This window comes from Mytilus trossulus, chromosome 3, assembly GCF_036588685.1.
Source record: "Mytilus trossulus isolate FHL-02 chromosome 3, PNRI_Mtr1.1.1.hap1, whole genome shotgun sequence".
Lineage (NCBI taxonomy): Eukaryota > Metazoa > Mollusca > Bivalvia > Mytilida > Mytilidae > Mytilus > Mytilus trossulus.
Window position 1 is genome coordinate 23038650 of NC_086375.1, and position 19506 is coordinate 23058155.

The following is a 19506-nucleotide window of genomic DNA, read 5'->3' on the forward strand; positions in this document are numbered from 1 at the left end:
GCAGATTAGCACTGTGTCTGTAATGTAAAAAAAGGTAATTTAAGAATATATATTAGTGAAAAAAATGTTGTACTAATTAATTGTATCGATATGATTCCAATATGTATATATATATATATATTTCTGAGAAATGTTTTTAAATATCACTCATTATTAACAAACATGTGTAGTTTTATGTTTTTGACATAAACTCAATTCCAGCCATTTGTTATTGTCATTTTGTTTTAATATGTATATTTAATACACAAATTTGGGAGAATTTAAACCTTACAATTCAATATCATACTTGGGAGAATTTGAATTGGTAGAGAAATATTGGTGCAAATTGTTAAAATGTCCTGGTGTATATTATGTATTTTGTGTTCATTTGTGTATTTTGTTATTTGTTGTTAACACCTGTTTAAAGTTGTAATACAACAAAGTTGTGTAATTAATTTATCATGCTGAAAATATGAATACTTATTAATGTAGGACATCATTATTTGTCAACAGTAGTGTGCAAGCTTCTTTTTTTTTTGATTTCACAAAATAAACATATTAAATGATAACAAATATTAGCCAATAATTTGCATGCAATTGCTCTGACATCTAATAGTAAACTCATTAAAAAAATAAAAGTATTTTTTGTTAGCTATATAAAGTTTGTTTGAAACAGGAATTTATGATGTTTTCATTTATCCATTCTTGTGAAAAATAAGTTCAATTCATGGTTAATCATTTAAAAAAGCTGCATTCCTGGATTCTTGCTCAGATGTTGATCTCAGAGGAACAGTTACATATTAACCACCAATAATGTTTTCATAAATAAAATACTTAAATCATCTTGTAAAGAGTTATAGGTTTCTGGGGATATATTAAAAAAAAATCTATTGAACTGATTTCTTCAGAATAATTCAAGATTGTTATTGTTGTTTTGTTTAAAATTGCTAGATTGTGTTGGAAATTTTTTTATGAATTGAGTGTAAGAAAATTAAATGTCTCATTTGTTTATTTCACTAAAAGTGATAGTAATAGTTCAGAATTATAATTTTTTACACAAACTTTTTAAGAAGATTATTTTCTACACAAAATTCAGATTACCCCAAAATTATTTTCTGATCATGTTTTTGACTTACATAGATTTAAGATCTTTAAATTATTCTATAAATAAATGTCTTGACTTTTTTTCCTATGAAGTAAAGGAAAATGATTAAAAGTATGAAAAACATGTTGAATACCAAGAATTTTAAATGAATTTGAAAATTACAAAATTTTGGAATAAATAGTTATCTCCCTTCAGTGGTCTGCAACAATTTATTTTTAATAAAAAAAAATTAGCTGTATTATTTTCTCATGGCTTAGGTAAAACAATTCTGTATATCCTTGTTGATTTCAGAAAATTGATTTTAAAATTATTTATGTGAGCTCAATAAACTCGATATCCTTGTTTTGATTTTGTTTTACATGTATAGAAAGTATTAGTTTAGCTTTTAATGTCAATGATGTATATACTGTTGTAGTAATAATTTATTCATGGTCATTGTAGTGTCACAAAACTCAAATGTCTCCGGTTCCCTGTAATCATTTCTTCATTGTTTTATTGTCTATAAAAAGTACTTGTACTGTAAAATGGTTTCTAATCACAGAGTTAAAATTTCACGATTTCTTGAAAAAATATGTTAATTTTTCCTATTTGATCTTAAAGATCATATTCCCTGGGAGAATTGATTTTGCAATTTTACCTTTAATTTAACAAAAATATACCCTTGCAAAAATTTGCCACTCTGCAGTACTCATGTCCCTGTTAAATTATTTGTGGAATTCTGGTTAGCGGGATCATGTCTTTTGATAGAATAAAAATACTGCTCTTTCTGGTCAGGGATGAATCTATACTAGAAGAGTATTGGTTTTTGTTTTTACATATATTGGCAAAAATTTCAGCTAAGGATATGATATAAAGAAGCTTAGTCTGACTTTGATGTCATAAAAGAAATTTAGATAGAGACCTTGACATTGTTTGCATCTGTAAAACATATAATTCTAAAGAAGAAATAATTATGTTCTGCATGATTTATATTCACTCATCTAATTCCTATCATGTTTTAATCAAATTTCATTCATACCCGGATAAATATCATAATTTCAGGATATGAAAAGTCATACTTTTAATGCTGTGCTTAATTATTTTATTTGGTCTCTAGTGGTGACATCTGCAAGATGGGGGTAACATTCTGATAGCATATTTAGACTAAATCATGCAAGTGCTAGACATGTTTTATATTTATTTATTCCATTTCATTTAATTTTGTCACATTTTCAACATTTTGAAGTTAGATTTATTTTCCTGGATATCAATTATCTTAGACTGAGAAAAATTGTGTTTTCAATGGATATGTGATTTCATGCTTTTTCCAAAACTTCATTCGAACCAAAGAATGTTTGTTCACAAATACCCACAAAATCCCAGAAAATTAATTTTTCAACAATAGTAATGAATTCACAGTAATCAAAATTCAATCCATTAACTCAGATGTTTCAGATAGTAGCCCAATAATGCCATTTAGTTTTCTATTATAATCATGAGAAATCAAACAGATCTGAAAATTTTGAAGGTTGTGGATGCTTGCATTATCAGATATATTGCATATCTAGTTCTACTTTTCATTATACACCATTTATATTTTAAGTGATGTGTGCACTATTAATTTATTGATACGTACTTTTTTGCTGCTTGTATTTAGCTTCCATCTACTAATTACAGAGGCATTAATTTGAGTAATAGCAGTTCCTTTTCTGAAAGGGAACACTTCCCGAAAGGCTCTATTTATTTTTGTTATGCATTTGTGGAAATATTGTATGAAGCATGTTATATATAATTCTTTGGAAACTTAGTTTCACTATGAACATATAAATCTGTCCAACAATAGCTGGAATATACTGTGCATATATTTATTTTCAAGGTAAAAAAATGAATAAGGATACTGAATTGATTTCAAGTTTCTAAACAAATTCAACTTTCAAGCTTATAGAAAGTTTGCAGTTTGTTGTACTCATTAATATCTACCACGTTTATCCATACCCAAGTTAGTATCCAATGAATAATAATGAATTCCACAGTACAAAATAATTTTGTCAAAAGAAATAATATATAACTTATCTATGAAAAAGACAAGCTAACCTGCCCATAATATATTATTTTCTTTGATCTTGGATAAACTTGTTATTTTATTTACACTAATTTCCCAGGAGAGAAATTATCCTAAAAATAAAGATGCATAAAAACTAATTAAAGTCAATTTGTTTTTCATGTGCTCATCTACTTTAATTACCCTTAGGAACACAAATGCAGCTTTCTTTAGTTAAAAGTGCACAAAACAAAATTTGATCAAAGTTTATAAAAACTGGGACTTTAAATTTTAAATTTGTAATTTATAGTAGAGCCTGAGGTTGCTAATGCACTTTTATTTTATTTACATTAAAATGGCAGAGAATGATTATTACGAATAAACTATGAATAACACATTAATCTCCAGCTTCTGAAATGCATTGGAAACAAACAAAAATGGACAGCCAGTATGATAGATCCTACTAGACTTTCCAGCTATAGATTACTTCACTTTTCTATGGTACCTAATTAGTAAAATGAAAAAAAAGTAATAACAAATTTCTAAATGACAAATTTAAGACTCAAGTTTTATTGGATTATTATAAATGAACTTCAGTAAACAAATATTAATCCCTTTAAATAGAAACATCCTTAATTGTTATGGTATAAATAGAGTCACTTTACAGCATTTCATACACGTTTTGTTTCTCCAGCTTGGAAAGTTTCTCTTTATCAATTTTATTACTTTCTTGACAAGGAATCTTATGACTTTTAAGTACTATGGAGTCATTTACTTTCATGGGTTCCAATTTTCGTGTATTGAGGAAAACTTACATTTTCATTGATCTTTGATTTTATGGTTTTGCCAAAGTTGATATACAAGACAATAGAAAATTTATAATTTGTTAAACATCTAAATTTGTAGTTCATCTGTTCCCCACAAATTCAACAAAATTGGTATCCAACGAATAGTACTGATATTTAAAGTCAGTGTTCAAGCATTAAATCCAAAAATGTAACAGACAAAGAATACCTACCAAGTAGCATTGCAATCTGATGATGAGTTGTAAACATTATTTGACAATAAAGTACTGTTTAAATTTCTCTTCAGTAGATCCAAAATAGATTATAAATCTTAGCATCAATCATTTATGTATAACAAAGGATAATTGTTAAGTTTTTTTGACGTTTTAATTATTTGTACATTCCATTTGTTTATTTATTGTGTAATGGTATCATGTTACTAAAAGTGCAATTTATAGAGGATTAGTCATATATGTATACAGAAAAATAAAAAATATCAGATGATAGTTGTGTTAATTTACTTTTCGTCATGTTGTATGATTCAAAGTTTAAGACATTGCATGGCTTTATATTGGTACATGTCTGATGTCAATTGTTATAATAACAGTAAGAAATACTCTGCAGTTATCTTCCCTTCTGTGGTCTGACTGACATTTGTCTAATCTGCTCTTTAGATAGATATAGGAAGATGTGGTATGAGTGCCAATGAGACAACTCTCCATCCAAGTAATAATTTATAAAAGTAAACCATTATAGGTCAAGGTACTGCTTTCAACATGGAGCCTTGGCTACACTGAACAGCAAGCTATAAAGGGCCTCAAAAATTACTAGTGTAACACCATTCAAACAGGAAAACCAACAGTCTAATCTATATAAATACGATAAATTTGTACAGATTTGGTTTTATTCCTATTTGGTAGAAATGGTAAAATGGATGATAATATCTTCAAAGCACAAGGCATTGAAATGATAATCTTCATGAGAAAGGCTTGATATGATGTCAGTTCAAACTAGAATATATCACCTTGGTGGTCTAGCTGAGCTAGACCACCAAGGTGATATCTGCTGTATGTTGATTAATTTTGAATTGGTTATTTATGATAGGGCCTGAAGTGTCTAAAGTGTTTTTGATTCATTTACATTCAAATGGCATGCAATGATTAAATCTGCATTGATTGATGAGGGATAACACTTATTTTATACACATAACTCTCAAGTTTCTGCATTTGTTTGAAAAATTAGCTTATTTGAAAAGCATAGGTTTCCATATATTAAAAAAAAAAGATGTGGTATGATTGCCAATGAGACAACTCTCCACAAGAGACTAAAATGACACAGAAATTAATAACATTAGGTCACTGTACGGCCTACAACAATGAGCAAAGCCAATACCCCATAGTCAGCTATAAAAGGCCCTGAAATGACAGTGTAAAACAATTCAAATAAGAAAACTAACAGCCTCAATTTTGTACCAATAAAAAACGAATGAAAAACAAATACATAAACATATTGTTTTTCAAATTTTTTATATTGATGGAACTTCAGTAAATAGTATAAACATGTAAGAAATTTGGATGGGTTAAAAAGAATGACCTATGTCCTGGCATTTAGTAGTAGTAATGCCTCATTCACACGGGCATTTAATTCGTATTGAATTCGAATCGAATGCTAATCTAATTTGCTAATCGCATTCACACGCTCTTTTTTTTTAATTTCGAATTGATTCGAACTAGAAATATGTTTTTGTTAATACGAATTAAAAGTTAATGTTGTTTGGACAGTAAAGCGAATTTGATGCGCATTGCAATTCAGATTAGAATTGATGTTTGGACGTAAAATGTTTCGAATGCGAATTAAACTAATTCAAATTAGTTAATGCCAATCGAATTCGAATTACGTTTGAACTCAGCATTTGATCACATGTTGGCTTGTAGTCAGGATAATGTGCATCTGTAGGACTACACAGTTTGATGTGAACGTTTATCTTGTGAACTAAAACACACAAAAGCTGGCTCTGTTTGAGGTTTGCCAAATGACTTTAAGCTCACCATCAATTTAGAATTTCTGTCTTATCTCTGCTTCAGTAGAATAGTGGTCAATTGTCAGAACTTGAATACAAAACTTGGCTAAAAAAACAAACCTAGGCATCATAAGAAGTAAAGTAATCTAGATGAAAAAGGTGAGAACTGGGCTATTTTCTAATCTAAACCAATTGTCAATTAAATTTGATTCATGGCTAAGGAATACCTATTTCCCAAATGGTCATAGCCCCAATTCTAGACCTTGTTCTATATTTATGACAGTACTAAATATTAACTTATCTAAGAAATTTAAACACAAGGTTTATAACCACAATAGAAACTTCAAAGGTGGGGATTGATTCTAGGGGTTATGGTCCTAGCAGCTTAGGAATAAGGGGTAAAAAAGGGGCCCAAATAAGATTTTCTAGTTTCCAGACAATAACTTGTGGAACGGTGTATGAATATCTCTGAAATCATACCTCAAGTTTCCATACAACAAAGGAATGGTTATAATTGGCTTTGGGGGTAATGGGTCAAACGGTTAAGGGGGCAGCAAGTGGGGGGAAAAACATGTTAAGGACAATGATATGTTTGGATTATCTCCCTTAGACTGCTGTTAAATTATTTATAAAGAAATGTTGTATTGTCTTGAGGTAATTACCTGTAAATTTATTTTTAGAAGTTACTATTAAAAATACAGATTAAGGAATATTAATTTAAGACATGATTATGTATGTCATTTGAGACTTTTGTGGTATTCAAATGTGTTATCATGGTTATTATGGTTGCAAACTCCATTGGGAATTTGAATTGAGATAATTACCATATCTTGGGGAATGGTAAAAAAAAACAAGAATGTGTCCCCAGTACATTTATGTCCCACTCGCATTTTCCTTTTCTATGTTTAGTGAATCGTGAAATTGGGATGAAAACTCTAATTTGAAAAATATGAATATAGATCAAATCGTATCACCAATTCTTTGACTATAGTTATTCTGTCAGAAACCTATTATGTGTCAAATATTTAATTACAATCCAAATTCAGACCTATATGTAGCGCAAATATTGTGTCCATTTTTGCCTCAACTGTTCATGGTTGGACCTCTGCGGTCGTATTTAACTGCGCTCGACGAAGCAATCATTTTTTTTTATTGAACACCCGTAAAAAGTAGACAATATAAAAACGTCATGAACATATACAACAGTGAAGTGAATACGGTATTGAAAAATTAAAAAAAATAAAAATAAAAAACAAAATAAAAGAACCGTCTATAGCTGTGTAAATTGCCCACTCCGCTATACCAACTACCTTTCGGTGGTAAAACAAATACTTACTTCTTCGCTTAAAGACGGTAATAGGAATTCCATATCAAGTTAACCTAAATGGTGCCACATTTTGATCTTGACCTATGTTTATGGAGGACTGAAATCCCCGTAACGTTACGCACGATGTTCCTACAACACGATGTTACATCACCACGACGTCAAAGAGAGTTTTCTGAAACTTTTGACGTACATTCAATTTGCAAGTCTCATTTGCACGGGTGAATTTTTTTTTTTTGGGTAGATTTTAATATCTTATGTTTTGTAACATATAAAACCATGGCTCTAAACGTCAATCTCCAACATTTTTTTTGTGATAGCTGAAGTAATGCTTTCAAGTCAAAATGAACTAAGCAGGAGAGAGTCTCGGACATCTTGGCGTTTGCACTCTGTATAGCTTATCATGTTAGAGTATTGCCTAATTATTGACGTTTACTACTGACGCATTCCATCTACTTAAACTCACATTTGTTTTCGCGACGAAAAAACCCACATTGGAATTAAATACCACTCCTCTCCTCAGACTAGTTATTGGGACGTTATAACAGCCTAATAAAATGTAAATGAATACATTTAAAAAAAAATGTTGATTCCTAAGTGTTGCTGGCAAAGCTTTGTTTCTCATTTTCATACTAATAACACAAATGGGTTTTAAATTAAAACTAGTGGTACTTCCAGCATCCGTGAGTAATGTCCGACCCATTTTAATTGTTTTATCTAAGTGCTGATATGTGTTAGCAACTATTCTTTCAAATTGTAATGATAAAAAGTTCAGTAGTATATTAAGCTGATGACAAAGAAATCTTTACAAATCGTTCTATAACAGCTGGTCTTTTCTTTTAGACCTAGCAACGAACAATGAAGACTAGAAAATGCTACATATAGACAGTAGTTCGTTTTAACTATGGTGCACTTGGATCCGGTTTGGGATGATTCAACAATGGAACGTTATGTGCCTTCACATATCCTTATTCATTTATGATGAAAAGCATCGTGCTAAAATATCTCTCGTTCAATATCATCTATTACGAAAATTTGCGTTTTTGAATTGGTTATACTGACAAATTGTTATTCATTTCTTGTTTAATTGTTTAAGTAATGTGCAAATGAGACAATAAAAGAAAAAAATCCTTTAATGGTAGAAGTTATTTTAAACAATGCTCGCACTGCAAATGATCTAATCGTCGTTTTAATTGTCATCTATATTAATTCCAGCTATCCGTTTTCACTTAGTTCAATTTTCTGTTTTAGGCATGAAATATTGATAAAAGTAAATATTTATTATCCAGAGAGAATTTCCTCTCAGTTGTATTAACCTAGCTATCGGCATGAGAAAGCTAGCCTACTTTAAGTGGAGAATTTTATTTCTATAATTTAGTTATCTTATAGATTTGCAGTAAAAGGTGCTTAATTTTCAGAAAAGGTATTATATTACAGAATCGACAAATCATCTTTTCAGAGGGGATGTAATGAAAGTCAACGTTAATGCTAGTTGTTCCTGACTACCCGAAAAGATAGTTTTGGCATGCGACAATTTGAAATGACGGATTATAAATTAATTTTGTGACATCGTATTTGTTGATCGAATAAAAAGATTTTGTGAAAACAAAATAATAAATAAAGGTTTGTCACCTTTGCACCTTAGTTCGAATGATGCCGTTTGTGATGAGATAGATAATAAAATAATTATAGCATCTCTAATGTCCCAGAGTAAACATCCGATAATGACATTAGAGCAGGGAAGTTGACAAAATATTTACATTTTCTTTTAATTGTAGTATTTGAACGTGATAAATTCTATTAAGGATTCGACAAAACTGAAATAAACGGATTTTTTGAATAATTAAAAAAACACGAAGATTTGAGGATAGATATTTGTGTTTATAGAAAGTAAAAACAAAATGTTATACTTAAAGGTACTTAGTGCTTTATCTATGATGTGAATATACACAAATTCAATATTAAAAGTTTTGTTTTTTTCCTGCGTTTTTCGAGTGAAATTTGAAGTATGGTTATACCAGACACTGAGCGAAATGAGCGAAATGAGCAAAATTTAGACGACGAAGGACCCGGCTGGAAACGTATTACCCTACTTTTAGTTGTTGCCGTTTCTTACCTTTGTATTGGAGCAGCGGTGTTTCAGAAAATAGAGGGCCAACCGGAAATTCATAGACGGCATGACTTGAGAAAAGCTATTCAAAAGTTTTTAGGTAAGGTAAACGTATACTTTACTTTATATTTTATCCATTCATTAAACGCAATTATTATCATGAAGAGCTGATGCCAATTATAAAATTCTTAATAATCATGAATACCGATAATCATTGAAGACCTGCACGTGAACTGAACCATAGAAGATGAAAAACACTTTCTTTCATACAGTCATAATACTTAGTATCAATGTTTACGTATCCATCTTTATTTAAGAGAAACCTATACATATATTTTCAAATATTACTGACATTGAAAAAAACAAATGGTCCTGATTACTCCTCCAATTCCAAGTGGAAATACACATGTGGTGCACTGTTTAAACGACTATTCATTTTTAATATTTTATTTTGCTGAATTTACTAATTTTTAATTTATATCTATCACGTGCACTTGTACTTTTAAACAATGACAATAATACTTGAACCGTAATATTCCAGGATAAGTTGGAATACCACTTCCCACATAGAAAAGATAATGACAAATATTAAGATACAAGAATTTCGATTATCGTCTCTAGTACCTGAAATTGCAGTGAGGTTGTGAACAAATTAATAAAATCCCTGATCCTTCAAGTGCTGGTCCAGGATTATGAAAAAGGGGGGAAAGGGATGCCGTCGAGCTAATGTTTGTAGTGATACTTGCAAAAAGTCGATGTATTTATCATGTATGACCTCCCTCATAAATCTACCTGTATCTTTTGAACTTATCCCAGTAAATACAAGCTCACCATTGGATGAGTCTAATATAACATTTGATTTTGAAAAGAAGATTTTTTTGCACATTTCCATATTTTCAAAATGTTCATGTATTCAGCGCTACATGAAAGTGTTTGAGAACTTAAGATTTTGTTCACATATTACTATTACACGTTTTTTTTTTTACTTTTCATGGTTAAAACTTTTTTTTATAAATATTCTTATCGATCTGTCTACTTGTGATTATGGTCAGCTTTTCTTCAGGTGTTTGTGATCTGTTTAGAAATATCTCATCATATTGGTAAACTCGAATACTAGCACAATCAACTTTTCTTACATGTTCAGCTCGAAACAAAAATTTGCAAGATAAATGAGATTTACAAAAGAGTCTGGCACTGCTTGTAGACTGTTAATCATTTTTATATGGTTATAAATGTCAATGATATTTTCGGAATAGTATTAAAGTGCTTCGGAACTGGATTACTAGCATTGCTGAACATATACAATGTCATTAGCTACAAATTGTATTTTAAGTCTACAAGAAGGAAACTCTTCTTCATTTTTTAGGCTAATAGTTGTAAGTTCTTTTTAGAACGAAACAACTCACGCTTACAATAAATCCATCAAAACCTGCCTAAATGATATCGCGGTAGCTTTCGCCTCAAGTGCGCCGGGGATGTCGTTTAAGTTTAAAAGGGCAAATACAAATAGTAATGGGGATAGGACGAATGTATACCATGCATACAATTTTATTTATTACCTTGAAAAATAAAGACCGCCAAAAAAGAAGAAGCTAGCCTTGTTGGTCTTTCAAAAAAAACAACCTACACAAAATCACACGACATAGAAATGTTGTAATGCAAAATTTGTTTGTAACATTTGCCACTGGACGCTGAAGATTTATGAAATCATTCAACTTAAACTGATTGTACTCAATTTCACCTGATATATTCTTTTTTTAATATACATGGATGGTTTGTTATCCGATTATTTGAAAAGTTATTATCTAATTATTATTGACTAAAATATTTCATATAGGTCAATTGTTATTACTATAACATATTTGATAGTTAATGTCCTCACATGTATTATGAAGAAACTAATGATAGTGATATCATCGTGAAATTATTGTGATCTTCTTTATAAGCTACAAGAATCAGAAGTTATTCTTAAATGAATCAGCGATTGTTAAACGATGAAATTTAGGTCGCATTATACTTATATTTTGTTTAGTGCATAGCTTGCAGATATATTGTGAGGAAGTAAAATTGAAAATTCGTTTTATCATAAGTTCGAATGATGCAATATCAACTGACAGACACATTCCAAAATTGCGAAGTCTTGCATTACACAATCATGGTATGTGAAACAATGCAAATATAAATCTTATGACTCTTTTTTTTCAGGAAATAATACATGTGTGGATATTACAGAAATGGAAAATTTCATGTCCAAGATAGCCCTTGATTCGGATTTCGCATTGCGAACTTTAAGAAATGAAACGATATCTACAAAATGGGACTTTTCTGGCTCATTTTCTTTTGTTATAACAGTTGTTTCTACAATTGGTAGGTTTCATTCTGCAACTCAAAATTTTCTTTTGAAATAAGAGATTGTATTGAAGACGGCATTTTTTATTTTTGAGCTTTGCATTCTGCAATTTATAAGTCACAAAAAATATTATTTGTGTTTTTTCTTCTTCAACATAAAGTTGTTTAGCATGATCGACATCGTTAGTAAAGAAAAAGATCAAACCAGTGCAAGTAGAAGTTTGAACTTGCCGTTAGACATTTATGAACTTTAGCCAGTTTCATGTTAGAAGGACTCATCACGACCTTTGAGAGAACAGCAAACAATGAATGATTCTAAGTCCTTGAAATTATTACGTCATTCTTTTAAAACGCCGTATCATGGTTTCTTTTATTCACCAAAACATGGAGATGATCTGTTAATTGCCGAAAATGTCAAAATTCTGCAGTTCCAGAATTAAGTCTGTCCAATATTTATGATATCTTAAATCTTCTTGAGACTGTTCTGATATAGAATTTATTTTATCTACCAGGTTCTCTGTAATAAGGAAAACACTTTTGTTGTTGAAAACGCAAATCAATAGAGCTGCATCCAGAAAAGACCTAAAAAAAGAAGACTTTTATTTGTGTTATGTTAAGATATTCCATGTCTTTTGCTTATGGATGTTCTTTTAATTTGATTTATTCGAACTGTTTTATGTTAATTTATGCCTTCAGCATTTTTTTTTCATTGTTATCAAAACTAATCTTATTGCAGGTTATGGAAACATGGCACCAAGGACGAAAGAAGGACGTTTAGCATTAGTTATATATGCATTGTTTGGAATACCTCTGACAATGGTAGTATTAAGTTATATGGGCCAACTATTAACAAGACTTTCTACAAAAGTGAATAGATTAAAAATATGTTCTAGAAAACCAGTTTTAAATAAAGTATTAAATATGGTTCTAATCGTATGTCTAGGATTGACTATGTTGTTCCTTGTTCCTGCTTTTATTTTCCAACAAGTAGAAAAGTGGCACTATTTAGATGGACTATACTACTGTTTTGTTACCTTGTCAACCATTGGTTTTGGAGATTACGTTGCCGGTAAGTGTTTATTTAAAACTATTATATCCAAAAACGTTTGAGCTGTAGAAAACGAAAAAAGGGGTATATGCTATTGGCTTCCCATTCTGTTGATTCTGAGTTAGACGAAAGAAATATTTTTTAAGGGTTAAAATAAGTTGAGTACGTATTAATTTATTACCAAAAGTTTAAGAAAAATAATAAAAAAAGCCAGCAGAACTAGATTTAGAACGATGAGAAATGTTACCTTTACTATTATAAAGAGGCTTTCTCTTGTGGTATAATTCTATGAGAGTTGTCTTTGCCCCTGTAGCTAAGATTTCCAGATGTTTTATGTGAATCAATCAACTCATTAACAGTAATTGAAATGACTAAAATAGGTTTCAAATCCACAAGGCACCGTATGAAAGGTATTTTTAAGCTAGCAGGTACTCCTGTGATCCATTGTTAAAAGGACAGACGTATGAGGATATTGATAGCAGCATTTAATAAATGACGCAGCACAGTTTTGTGCCGGGGTTTCATTGTATATAACACTGCCCCAATGAAGTAACGATTATGTGTGTGTGGTTCTATCAAAAGTGTGTTTCACTGGTCTACTGCTTGTATATCTGAGCAGTGATTATTATTGGCTTCAGTTAAGTTTGTCCTTTTACTTATTTCAGGTTTGTTCTTTTTATCCTCAACTAGCACTTTCGACATGAAAATTGTATTTCAGCTTTAGTGACACTGTTAGCACATTTAGGTTAAACAAATCTAAGAGAATTTTTCTGGGAGTCCAGGGTAACTAAGGGGTTAGAATTAATTTGTCGAAGAATGACGCAAAGCAACATACTGGAAGAAAAAGACTATGAGACAAACAAGTCTACTATATACAATATAAAAAGTTTAACTGAGATTAAATCTGACGAGGCAACTTGAAACCAAAAAAAACTAAAGTAGACTACGGTGATAGGGAAGGGTATGCTAGTTATCAAAATTTTAAATTCCTTTGAATTAATGTTTGTCGGTTTTGTTTTCATCCGTTTACCCTACGACATATAATAATTATGTAATGTCACTTATCTATGTCATTTATCTATCTATCTTAGTATTGCATCTGAACATTAATCTAAAATAGCTATTCAAACACATTTAATTTTTAATTCTAGACTTCTGAAAGATAATATTCAAACATAATCAATACATACTGAGAAGTTGCAGCCTGCATTAAAACAATGCACTTTCGATAAAGTAAAAGCGTAAAATTATCTGATGAAACACGAATTTTTCTTCAATGTCGGTTACCTTTGATTTACCGCAGTTCCAACTATTTAAAAAAATATATTTTTGAATGAAAGAGATATACAAGAATAGCTTGTCTTTTTTAATTCGATCTTCTCACTTTTTATCGTTTTCATCTATATTGAAGAATCTGTTTTATTGAACTGGCAACAGTGTTCCTGTCTTGCAAAATTCTGTCTTTTGAACATTAATAGCTATGTCAAAGAATCGTTTTACTTATATAATTCTATCTTTTAACTTTTAAACATTTGTAGCTATGTCAAAGAATCGTTTATTACATAATTCTATCTTTTAACTTTTGAGTGTGTGTAGCTGTGTCAGAATAATTTTTCTTACATAATTATATCTTTTAACTTTTGAATGTTTGTAGCTATGTAAAAAATCGTTTTTCTTACATAATTCTATCTTTTAATTGCAGCTACTATCGAAGAATCTATGGTCTTGCATAAACTATTCCTATCTTTGACTTTTTATCATTTTCAGCTATATCGAAGAATCGTTTGTCCTTTATAATTATATATCTTCTAACTTATTACTTTTTTCAGCTAAATATCGAAGAATCTATTGTCTTGCATAATTCTATTTCGTAACTTTAAAAAATTGTTGACTATATCAAAGGTTTTTTTTCCATGTAAAACACTATTTTTTTAATTTTCAGCTATATCGGAGAACCGTCTGAGTGACAAGGGAGCTGGTGATGTTTACAGAATTGTGACTTTTGCTTGGATTTTATTTGGTTTAGCTTACGTATCTCTCATTATTAGCTACATTACCAATGTGTTTGTTAAAAGAACAGAACAAGTAGAAAAGTTCACTAAAGATGCATTAGAGGTAAACATTTTATTTGTTACATCCGATTCCATTGAGTGTGTAGGCAAAGGACATATCTCTGGTTAGCTTGCTTGTTAGCTGAACCGTGAAGTCATTGTTAGATCAGGTAAACTATCCTCCTTTATGAGTAGACTAGTACGACAGATAACCAATCTATCTGTCTGTAGAACTATAGGCTACTTTGAAAGGAGGATAGCATACTTTACCTAACAATGACTTCATGGTTCAGCTAGCAAGCAAGCTAATCAAAGATATTAGCCTTAGCTACAAAATCGGCTGTAAATATGCGTGTTCAAATATGATTGTGTAGATACCAGCTTTTGAAATTCGTTTTATGTGCAGAGTTTAAAAACCAAACTGCCCGTTCTTCAACACGTGTGGAAAGCACTGTAAAAACTTTTGATTTCAGGATTTTTTTTCCACATCAAATGTCTGAAAGATATATTAATCTTTACCGTTTGCAAATTCCGTGCAGGGTTATCAAGTTTCTGATTTTGAATCGGATAAAAACACAGGCTGATGTAATAAGCCAAATATTTTATTCACATATCACGCTATTTTAGCACTATTAAGTGTAGAAAAAACCTGAGAATTTTATTTGTCTCAGTCAGATAAAAGCTTAGCAACGTAATGAGGTATATGATCAAAAGATACACTAAAGGAAAAGCCAATGTCATCAAGGTCAACTTTTCTGAGGGACCATAATTTTTTTTGTGATTTCATCATTTGTAAATGTGAAATTTAAGAATAATTTGTTATCAATAATGTTAGTACCGAAGCACCGACTACTGAGCCGATGATACCACCGTGGATTTTGCCTGAATATGCATGGAACTATAGCCACTGGACATTAATCAGATAACAATTAATAGACATATTGTATGCCTTAAATAACTACATTTATCTTTAAAGACTATCAAGACTAGACACATACTTTATGTGCTACTTCTAATCGCAACGGGAACATGGAATTATGTGCATAACTAAGGTGACATGATAAATACTCGAGGGGACAAACGTATATAATTTTTATCTTTTTACAGGGAGAGATTGACAGACTTCAAGTTGAATTGAAGAAAACAAAAACTACAATGTATCAAAAAGCAAGTAGTGTGAAAACGAATGTTAAAAATAAATCCTGGGGCAAACCACAAGGTGATGCTATAAACGAGACTAAAAATAAGACAGGTGTTCAACTTCTTAGTGTGTCAAATTTTAGAACAGTGTGATTTGATGAATGTTAAGAACGGGTGTACAACTTTTAAGTGTGTCAAATTTTAGGACAGTGTGGTTTGATGAATATAAAGAACGGGTGTACAACTTCTAAGTGTGTCAAAATTTAGAACAGTCTGAATTTGATGTTGTAAAGAACATGTGTACAACTTCTATAGTGTCAAAAGACTCTCTTTAGGACAGTCTGATATAGATGAATATAAAGAACATGTGTACAACTTCTAAGTGTATCAAATTTTAGGACAGTGTGATTTGATGAGTATAAAGAACGGGTGTAAAACTTTTAAGAATGTCAAAATTTAGGACAGTCTGAATTTGATGTTGTAAAGAACGAGTGTACGACTTCTAACTATCAAAAGACTGATTTTAGGACAGTATGTTGTTGCTGTATAAAGAACATTTGTGCAACTTCAAAGAGTGTCATAAGACTCATTTTAGGAGTCTGATGATAAAGAACGTGTGTACAACTTCTGCATGTGTCAAATTTTAAGACAGTCTGCTTTTAATAAATATGAAGAACATGTATGCAACTTCTACGTATGTCAAATTTTAAGATAGTCTGATTTTGAAGAACATGTGTTAAACTTTTAAGTGTGTCAATTTTTAAGATAGTCTGATTTTTATGAATGTAAATAACATGTGCACAACTTCTTAGTTTGTCAAATTTTAGGAGTCTGATTTCAGTGAATTTGAAGACCATATGTACAACTTTTAAGTGTGACATTATAGGGCAATCTGTTTGGATGTATGTTCAGAACATATGTACAACTTCTAAGTGTGTCAAATTTTAGGATAGTCTGATTTTGACGAATGTAAAGAATGTAAAGAACGGGTGTACAACTTCTAAGTGTGGTATTGTAGAACAATCTGTTTGGATGTATGTTCAGAACATATGTACAACTTCTAAGTGTGTCAAATTTTAGGATAGTCTGATTTTGATGAATGTAAAGAACATGTGTAAAACTTCTAAGTGTGTCAAATTATACGACAGTCTGATATTGATGAATGTTGGGAACATGTGTACAACTTAAACATGTGTCAATTTGAAAGACAGTCTGTTTGGAAGAATGTAAAGACAAAACTTCTATGTGTCAAATTTTAGTATAGTCCGATTTTGTTGGGTGTAAAAAAAGTGAACATATATAAAAAATAAGAGTGACTCATTGTAGGATAGTTTGATTTCGATGTACCTTTGTTACAACTTCTAAATGATTCTAATTCAGTCTTACTTGGATGTACAGCTTCTAAGTGTGTATAGTTTTTAGACAGTTTTATATGTCCACAGACTTTTATTTTCACATTAATAAATGTTTTAGCAGGTGTGCAACTACTAAGTATACCTAATTCTGGTTCATATTTTCAATATACAGACAGCAGGTGTTCAACTTTTAAGTGTGCATCTTCAAACAGTGAAATCGCAATTATTGGCATTAATTATTGTGAAATTAATCAAATGGTTAAAACCTATCCCTCAATCATGTGTGATTGTTTTTTTCAAGAAGACATTTTAGTTCCTTTTGAATAAATCCCATATCTTTTGTATTTATTCAATGTCACAATTCAATTTGCCAAAATATAAATGTTCAGGTAATTACCAACTGATTTTGGGGAGAGTTTTATTTCCTTCCCGATAAAGCCAGCAGGCTAATAAACTCATATGGCATTTGTACTAGTATCATAAATACATAAGAAAAACAAAGCATATTGTGAATGTTAGACTTTCTTTAAGAGCGCATTTCATGAAGAAAGCATTGACCTTTTCATAATAACTGTTTTTTAAATGATTTTTTTAGGAAGATAAGAAATTCTTGGACTACATTTTGGGCTTGCTGAAGCTTGTTTCCTAACAGTATTAAATAAACACAAGAAAAATGTAGAATTGTGTAAATGTGAGCCTTTGTTTATGAATAAATGGAATCATAATTATAGTCTTACCCATTTTTGTATATATATACCAAACAGTAAAAAACTGTATGAAATAGAAAATGAAGATAGCTTCTTGCAGGATAGAACAATAAAGCTTTTAACTGAAAACCTTAAAATATATACAATACTCTATGTTGCATCTCATAACTATAGATTTTCGAGACATTTAAGTAAAATATAGATCCTCGTCAAATATGGAGCAGGCTGAATTTCACAAAAGGGAGAAAATACCAAGGGGCAATCAAACTCTGAGTGAAAAAAAAGACAAAAAAACAGTTTACAAAACAATACAGAGAAAACTACAAATTGAGCAACACATACCCCATCAAACTCTAGGGGTGACTGTGTGATGGCTTTATACAAATGCACTTGTTTCAGAATTGTTTTGTGCCTGTGGCCTTATAGCCAGTCAAGGTTGTTTAAAAAATACCATCGTCATGGTGAACTCAGGTGCTCTGGAAGGGTAAACAGATCCTACTCCAAAACTGATGTGTTACTCATTACAAGAAGATAATGTTTTAAGCTGAATTTTAAAGTGCAGAGAAATTAAAAACCACCACAGAACATGATAATATGACTATATTTAATGGGAAAGATTACCAGTAATCATAGTATGTATATAGTGGATGAATCGTATTGAAGTGGTTTTCAAGCAAGTCAAAAGTCATTATATTGTTTTCTTCTAGTTTACATCCTATTACGGAATTTATCAGGAACAAAATTTATTCTTTCATACACATCATCTTGAAATATCTGTTCTTAATAATGAATCTTGACAAGTGTAATTGCAATGAAAACTGTGAAACTGACTGAAACATCACTAACTTTTGTACAAATGATCCACTAAATAATATAAGCACACAAAAAAAAAAGGAATACTCTTATATATCAAGTTATAAATTGTTTTAATTTATCCATGGTTTTAATAGACAAGTTAACACATTCCATCCATTTGTTGTTTTCAGAGTTTGTGTATGTTCGTAAATTTTCTGCAAATTGTAATACCGTCTTTAAACACCTGAAAAATAAAGAAATATTAAAATATAATAGCCAACCATACAATATTGTTACATTGACCAACTGACAGGAGAAGTCCAGGGGACCATATTTCTGCACCCCTGTCAGCACTTGGGGCATATATTGGTATCTGTACATATATAATTTGGTATCTGTAATATGTAATTGGTATCTGTATATATGTAATTGGTATCTGTACATATGTAATTGGTATCTGTACATATGTAATTGGTATCTGTACATATGTAATTGGTATCTGTACATATATGTTATTGGTATCCTGTGTAATTGTTGGACTATAGTGGTTTGGTTGTATGTTTGTGTTTAATACCATTATCAATGACCTTGGCTTCATCATGCAGATAAGTTAAGATTTGTAGAGCAAGCAGAGAAACCAGAGGGAACACAAACCAACTGTTTTTAACAGTTTTGAGAATATTTTTTTTACTACAATGCTATAAAGATTATCAGAATA

General features: G+C 30.6%; 2 protein-coding genes across 2 annotated transcripts in view; one reads left to right on the forward strand and one right to left on the reverse strand.

Annotated features, from left to right (window-relative positions):
• Positions 1-9237: 9237 nt before the first annotated feature.
• LOC134709292 (potassium channel subfamily K member 16-like) lies at positions 9238-16274 on the forward strand. The gene is made up of 5 exons (XM_063569459.1): positions 9238-9443; positions 11549-11710; positions 12429-12761; positions 14683-14855; positions 15899-16274. Exons 1-5 carry the CDS (start codon positions 9242-9244, stop codon positions 16082-16084), a joined length of 1056 nt encoding a protein of 351 aa, XP_063425529.1. The 5' UTR covers positions 9238-9241; the 3' UTR covers positions 16085-16274.
• Positions 16275-18673: 2399 nt separating this feature from the next.
• The window catches only part of LOC134710617 (endoplasmic reticulum membrane-associated RNA degradation protein-like), a 39485-nt gene continuing 38652 nt past the window's right edge, over positions 18674-19506 (reverse strand). The window contains exon 16 of the mRNA XM_063571000.1: positions 18674-19032. Coding sequence (XP_063427070.1) covers positions 18903-19032 — 130 coding nt within the window. The 3' untranslated portion in view covers positions 18674-18902. The remainder of the gene's footprint in view (positions 19033-19506) is intronic.